Here is a 7,770-nt window from a genome sequence, read left to right as displayed (position 1 = left end):
TGATGTGTTATACAGCCTGTGTACAGGAGTATATATGTATCAGGTACTGTATATAGCAGTAATAGGAGATACATGTAATATATAGTATATACAGCCTGTGTACAGGAGTATATATGTACCAGGTACTGTATATAGCAGTGATAGGAGATACATGTAATATATAGTATATACAGTCTGTGTACAGGAGTATATATGTATCAGGCACTGTATATAGCAGTGATAGGAGATACATGTAATATATAGTATATACAGCCTGTGTACAGGAGTATATACACTCACCGGCCACTTTATTAGGTACACCTGTCCAACTGCTCGTTAACACTTAATTTCTAATCAGCCAATCACATGGCGGCAACTCAGTGCAACTCAGTGCACTTATGGTCAAGACAATCTCCTGCAGTTCAAACCGAGCATCAGTATGGGGAAGAAAGGTGATTTGAGTGCCTTTGAACGTGGCATGGTTGTTGGTGCCAGAAGGGTTGGTCTGAGTATTTCAGAAACTGCTGATCTACTGGGATTTTCACGCACAACCATCTCTAGGGTTTACAGAGAATTTTCCGAAAAAGAAAAAACATCCAGTGAGCGGCAGTTCTGTGGGCGGAAATGCGTTGTTGATGCCAGAGGTCAGAGGAGAATGGCCAGACTGGTTCGAGCTGATAGAAAGGCAACAGTGACTCAAATAGCCACCCGTTACAACCAAGGTAGCCAGAAGAGCATCTCTGAACGCACAGTACGTCGAACTTTGAGGCAGATGGGCTACAGCAGCAGAAGACCACACCGGGTGCCACTCCTTTCAGCTAAGAACAGGAAACTGAGGCTACAATTTGCACAAGCTCATCGAAATTGGACAATTGAAGATTGGAAAAACGTTGCCTGGTCTGATGAGTCTCGATTTCTGCTGCGACATTCGGATGGTAGGGTCAGAATTTGGCGTCAACAACATGAAAGCATGGATCCATCCTGCCTTGTATCAATGGTTCAGGCTGGTGGTGGTGGTGTCATGGTGTGGGGAATATTTTCTTGGCACTCTTTGGACCCCTTGGTACCAATTGAGCATCGTTGCAACGCCAAAGCCTACCTGAGTATTGTTGCTGACCATGTCCATCCCTTTATGACCACAATGTACCCAACATCTGATGGTTACTTTCAGCAGGATAATGCGCCATGTCATAAAGCTGGAATCATCTCAGACTGGTTTCTTGAACATGACAATGAGTTCACTGTACTCCAATGGCCTCCACAGTCACCAGATCTCAATCCAATAGAGCATCTTTGGGATGTGGTGGAACGGGAGATTCGCATCATGGATGTGCAGCCGACAAATCTGCGCAACTGTGTGATGCCATCATGTCAATATGGACCAAAATCTCTGAGGAATGTTTCCAGCACCTTGTTGAATCTATGCCACGAAGAATTGAGGCAGTTCTGAAGGCAAAAGGGGGTCCAACCAGTTACTAGCATGGTGTACCTAATAAAGTGGCCGGTGAGTGTATGTATCAGGTACTGTATATAGCAGTGATAGGAGATACATGTAATTACAATGTGATGTGTTGTATTGTGTATGTATAGTGGAAAGCTATATGTAAATGTGAGTGAGTAGAGTGAGGGCTACTCCTGAGGAGACAGTAAAGAGTGTGCAGGCAGGTTGAGGCAGGAAATGCCAGGCAGTGTGTGTGAGTCTATAGGAGTCCTGCTTTTGTGAGTCTCCTGCTAGGAAGCCATGTTGTTTAGTGGCACCAAAAGTAGCCTGTGACTCAATCCTGAGGGAAAACTATGTTTGTGGAAAATTGCACGCAAATCCGTCCAGGCGTTTTAGCGTGATTGAGGAACAAACATCCAAACTCACAAACATCCAAACACACAAACTTTCACATTTATAATATTAATAGGATATGCATCAACATTGAAGTCTCTTAAAACTCATTTAGTGTATTCCACACAGGACGCACATTCAGTGAATAGTCCACGATGCACTGAATGATGCTTAATCCTCTGCTATGTATAGTAGCAGCACAAGCTACTTTCGCTGTATATTTCTTCATTTTTAATGTAAAAGTTGACAGTCGTATCCCTGCAGAAAATACCATTTAAAGAGGCCCTTTCATCATATTGGGCACAGGCAGTTCTATATACTGCTGGAAAGCTGACAGTGCACTGAATTCAACGCACTGTTGGCTTTCCTGATCTGTACCCGGTGTAAAGCGCTATCGGTCCCGGTACCGTAGCGCTTTACAGTCAGAAGGGCGTTTCTGACACTTAGCCAGGGACGCCCTTCTGCCCAGCAGCGCCTATCGCGCTGTACTGTGGAGCGGGCAAGAACTCCCCCCTCCCTCTCCTGATAATACTCGTCTATGGATGAGCTGTGTGAGCAGAGGGAGGGGGCTTTCTCCCCGCTCCACAGTACAGCGCGATAGGCGCCGCTGGGCAGAAGGGCGTCCCTGGCTAAGTGTCAGAAACGCCCTTCTGACTGTAAAGCGCTACGGTACCGGGACCGATAGCTCTTTACCCGGGGCACAGATCGGGAAAGCCGACAGTGCGTTGAATTCAGCGCACTGTCAGCTTTCCAGCAGTATATAGAACTGCCTGTGCCCGATCTGATGAAAGGTCCTCTTTAAATTGTGCTGACCCCACTTCATTTTGAGAGGAATTTATATATATATATATATATATATATATATATATATATATATATATATATATATATATATATATATAAATTCAAAGAAATCCAAATCCACGAAAGAGCTGATTTTTTTTTTTTTTTTTTTCACAACAGAAACGGACCTGTCCGGTGTGAATGTACCCCTATCATGACTGATGGTGTTCTGCTATTTACCAGTCTAAGGTTTCGTATTGTAGAAAAGCTTTATTTTTTGTTGTTGAAGATTTGCAGAAGTTTTATGAGTATAAGCGTCCTCAAAAGAAATGGGAAACATGAAAACACTTATACTTTTCCCTTATGCTAAATCCACTCCTAGCTTTAACTTAAAAAAACACAAAACAAAACAAAAAAAAAAACAACGCAGCAAAATCTGCAATAAAAGACACCGATTTTGTTTGGCCTAAGCCTTACAAAGATTTTTCTGGTACCTCTGAATTTTTTTTTATTTTTTTTTAATGTAGATTGTGAGCCCCACATAGACCTCACAATGTACATTTTCCCTATCATTATGTCTTTTTTGGAATATGGGATGGTAATCCATGCAAACACGGGGAGAACATACAAACTCCTTGCAGATGGTTTTATGCCCTTGGCGGGATTTGAACACCGGGACTCCAGCGCTGCAAGGCTGCAGTGCTAACCACTGAGCCACCATGTGGCCCCCTGGTACCTCTGAATTTCTGAATTGTTAGGTTATGGCAATGCAGTCAGGTTGATTTTGTAGATTCAAACAGGATGCAGCTTCTAGAGGTGCTAAGGTAGCAATTGCTCCTGGGCCATGGAGATTCAGGAGACCCCAAATCTTCTCTACAACATAAGAAGACACCAGTATCATATCACCAGGACACCATTTTCTGGTGGTCTGTTACAGCACTGCATCCAATGCCTGCGAAAGTAGAAGATACGGCGAAGAGGAGTGAACACAACGAGGTATGGGATGGTGGAAAGTTATGATGTGGGGGATGCTCGGAGCACAGGGGGAACGCCCTCGGTGCTCCGTGATCATAATTAGCATAACAAAAAAACGTATTTTAGCTGAAACGCGGGGAGAAGAAAAGAATGGAAGGTAGGAGTAGGATAGCCTTTTTAAAAGCTATTCCAGTGTGCCATGAGTTAAAAAGGTGTTTTTCCAATGATACACACCACATTAGAGGCACCGAGCAAATATCTGTTATCCGCCTAGGAGGCCCTCTAAGGCCTTAGATAAATGGATATTGATGAAACGGAGATATATACATCAGCTGGAACCCCGTACATCCACAAGGGATGAAACAATAGTAGAAGGATGACCAGAATGTAAAGGCACAGCGCTTACTCCAGATTCTTAAATCACATGCAACTTTATTCCAATACACTTTTTCTAATGATAGACTCCCTTTAAATCTAAATCATGTTATTTCCATCTGTCGGAATGTTTTCGTCCTCTTCCTTCACTAAATCTCTAATCTAATCCCTGGGGGTCATTTACTATTTCCTTAATGCCAGAAAACTCAAGTAAGAAATAGTTATGGCACATCTTTGATGCATGACACTTTTTTGCGCCAAAGATGTGCCACTTTACTCTTTCTGTACCTAAGTTGCCACTGTTTATGTAAACTATAAAAAATTGATTGAATTGTTCAGTTATCAATGCATTTTTATCAACTATATAATATACCCTTCATAAGTGATTTTACTTGTTTATTGTATCGTGTTACAAATGATGTACAGTATATTATACATATGTTTTTGGTTTTTTTTAAAGGGGCTCTATCAGAAAAATCATGCTGATAGAGCCCCACATATGCATGAATAGCCTTTAAAAAGGCTATTCAGGCACCGGTAAAGTTATATTAAACTACCCCCCGTTTTAAAATAATAACCTAAAAAAGAATATGATCTACTTACGCATCGTGCACACTGGGCGGGCATTCAGGGTGTGTCTTCATCTTCGTCCACGCCTCCTCTTCCTCCGATGTCCTCCGGTCCCGTCCTCCTCCAGCGCTCGCGAACTGATACTGATATAAAAAAATGGCCTGGGCGCGTTCACAGTAGCATGCGGCTTCTACTACGGCTACTGCGCAGGCGCCCAGGCCATTTTTTTTTTATCAGTGTCAGTTCGCAAGTGCCGGAGGAGGACGGGACCGGAGGACATCGGAGGAAGAAGAGGCGTGGATAAAGAAGAAGACACACCCTGAATGCCCGCCCACCGTGCACGATGCGTAAGTAGATCATATTCTTTTTTAGGGTTTTATTTTAAAACGGGGGGGGGGGGGGGTAGTTTAATATAACTTTTAGGGCTAGTTCACACGTGTACTGCCCGCGCGGGTTTTGACACCCGGTCAAAACCTGCCTGCTGCGACCATCGCGGTCGCGGATTTCCCCTCCACTGTTGGCTCAAATGAATGAGCCGACACAGGAGGGTGCTGCCGGGGGCGGAAGAAAGGACATGTCGCTTCTTTTGTCCGCTAGCAACAGCCTGCCGCTAGCGGAGAAAAAAAGCCTGGCGGTCTGCATAGACCACCATTGTAAGGGGAGGTTTTTGACGCGAAATCCGCTGTCAAAAACCTCCCCTTTGCTCACGTGTGAACGAGCCCTTACGGTGCCTGAATAGCCTTTTTAAAGGCTATTCACACATATGTGGGGCTCTATCAGAATGATTTTGCTGATAGAGCCCCTTTAACTAATATTTCTGGATCTTATCCTGGAAAACCCCTTTAATGTTTTACTTCTTTATATATAACAAAAAAATTCAGTATTTCCCTCTAATATATACAGAGAAAGATTGTATAATACAACTCCAAATGGAAGATTTCTTTGGTGGATTTTAGATAGCAGGTCCACCCTCACAAGCTACCTGTAAGCAGGATGTGGTATGTGTCTCTCTATATAAACAATGCTTTTATTTCCTGAGCACCAGCAGAGATCTTGACAATAATGGGGGGCCTGGCACTGAATTGCTGTTCTTGTTGTTGTTGTTACTTTAATAGCAACTACCTGCAGTCACCACTAGAGGGAGCGTTGTGTTCATTACGTGCTGTTGAAATCAATATGTAGTTATCCTTCCCTAGTGGTGGCTGCATGTGCATTATAAATGCTATAGGTGATCAACTCAGAAAATGCCCTGGTAATCAACTGGTAGATATAAACATTAACAAAGGATCTCTCAGATGGGAGTGTAGTCCATTCTAAATTTGCTCTAGTCTTGTGGGTTCTGTGCCCGACCATGCTGTGTTATGTAAATAGCTATCAACTGGCAAATTTTATGGAATAAAGAATAATCAGCAGTTTACACAAGGTTCACACTACCTCTGGCTCTCCATTGTTTGGGCCTGGGAACCCAAACCGCAAAAAAGTCAGAAAGCTAAAACAGTGGATACACGGAGCCTGGCCGACCCCATTGACTATAATTGGGTCCGTCCAGTGTCTGTTGTTTGTGAAATGAAAGCGGTGGAAGAAAAAGTCTGCCATGCTTGATTTTCAGTGGACTCCAATGCAGATGTGAACCTAACAAAAGTAGGGCACTCATCGTGGATGATAGATCAGTTAACAAGGGCCAAGTAATCCATATTAATCCACTAACAGTTCTTTCAGCAATACTATAGTTTGCCAAATCCTATTATTGCATTCACATATTAATCTGAAATATCTTGTGTGGTTCAAGCTATCTGCAGTAGTACAACAGAAATACAGCCTCCAAGTGCAGCAATGGCGGGTAATTGTAGTTGTAATACAAAAGAACTGAAGATGGACTTTGGTCCCTCATCTTCATGTATCCGTTGGAAACTTTTGGTCTCGACTCACACCTGCTACTGGGAGGACAAGCAGAAGTTGTGTGTAAATGTTTTATTTAGTTACAACCTGTTCATATCCAGTGATGGATTGTGTAATAAAACTTGAGGTTAGAGGTCATATGACATGCAATGAATGATCTAGAAGCGCTGCTTTTGATGTGGCCCCGGAGAGGATAAAGAACCGTTCATATGCTGCATGAATGGTAAAGTGCCTATTATCTCCCATAGGCAGATCATGGCACTGGAGACTGATGCTGCGCATAGACACAAGCTGAAGATATTCTTCACAGTTGAATTTATATCCCTACATATTACGGATTTTTCACACAGTGTAGAGCGGCAATGAATTGAACTCTGGAGCCAAAACCCTTCTGCTACTTTGTAGTATGTGAGGATGAAGATGGCCTCAATAAGGATCCTGCTTATCAGTCCAATAACATGTAGGTTGAACTGTACATTCCTTCTTCTGAATTGAGCTTGTAACCAGCCTTCACTTAACTGAAATGAAGTACGGGCAAAACAGGCCACACATAGTGAGTGTGTAACCAGAGCCACCATTTGTAATGCGAAAATATTGAAGGAGGAGATAGGCAAGTACTCATCAAAACAACTTGGCACGCATAGTATCCTTGTAGAGTTGCAAACAAAGTCTTTCTCTTCATCCTGCCATATTGTTTTACATCCAAGTAGCAAAATTCCAAAGCGGATGAAGAAAAGGACTGATAAAATTGCCCGACTTATCTTGGAAGTGAGTGAGGACACTCCACTTAAGAGGCATGTAGCAGTTTCTACCTCCTGGAAGGCCTCAGGGGACATTGCCATAGTGAACAGCCTGTAGGAGATAAAGTAGTAAGAAGCAACAACCAAACTGAATGTACAACATAATACTATACATTAAAATAAAATAAAAATCTGTTCTATAAGGATAAAGTCTGTTTCATGTAAGGATAAAATCACACTCTAAGGGTGCATTCACACTACGGAACGCCGGCGTGTATCACAGCCGTACACGCCGGCGTTACAGCAGGGCTGCCGGACACTTCCCATTCATTTCTATGGGAGCCGGCATGCGAGCGATCCCCATAGAAATGAATGGAAAAAAGCAGTCCATTCATTTCTATGGGGAGCGCTCGCATGCCGGCTCCCATAGAAATGAATGGGAAGTGTCCGGCAGCCCTGCTGTAACGCCGGCGTGTACGGCTGTGATACACGCCGGCGTTCCGTAGTGTGAATGCACCCTAAGGCTGAGGCCCCACGTTGTAGAAACACAGTGTTTTTTGTTGTAGATTTTTCTGTTTTGTAGGGCCACAAGTCAGGAGTGGATTTAATAGAAGG

General features: G+C 43.2%; 1 protein-coding gene across 1 annotated transcript; it reads right to left on the bottom strand.

Moving 5' to 3' along the window:
• Positions 1-6,573: 6,573 nt before the first annotated feature.
• On the bottom strand, positions 6,574-7,257 carry LOC142195003 (gap junction beta-2 protein-like). Its single transcript, XM_075264471.1, has one exon. The coding sequence runs from the start codon at positions 7,255-7,257 to the stop codon at positions 6,574-6,576; it is 684 nt and encodes a 227-aa protein (XP_075120572.1).
• Between the last annotated feature and the right edge of the window lie 513 nt (positions 7,258-7,770).

The sequence above is a fragment of the Leptodactylus fuscus genome, chromosome 1 (assembly GCF_031893055.1).
Source record: "Leptodactylus fuscus isolate aLepFus1 chromosome 1, aLepFus1.hap2, whole genome shotgun sequence".
NCBI classification, from domain to species: Eukaryota; Metazoa; Chordata; class Amphibia; order Anura; family Leptodactylidae; genus Leptodactylus; species Leptodactylus fuscus.
The sequence above is the reverse complement of the archived record's forward strand: the minus strand, read 5'-3'. Positions and strand labels throughout refer to the sequence as shown.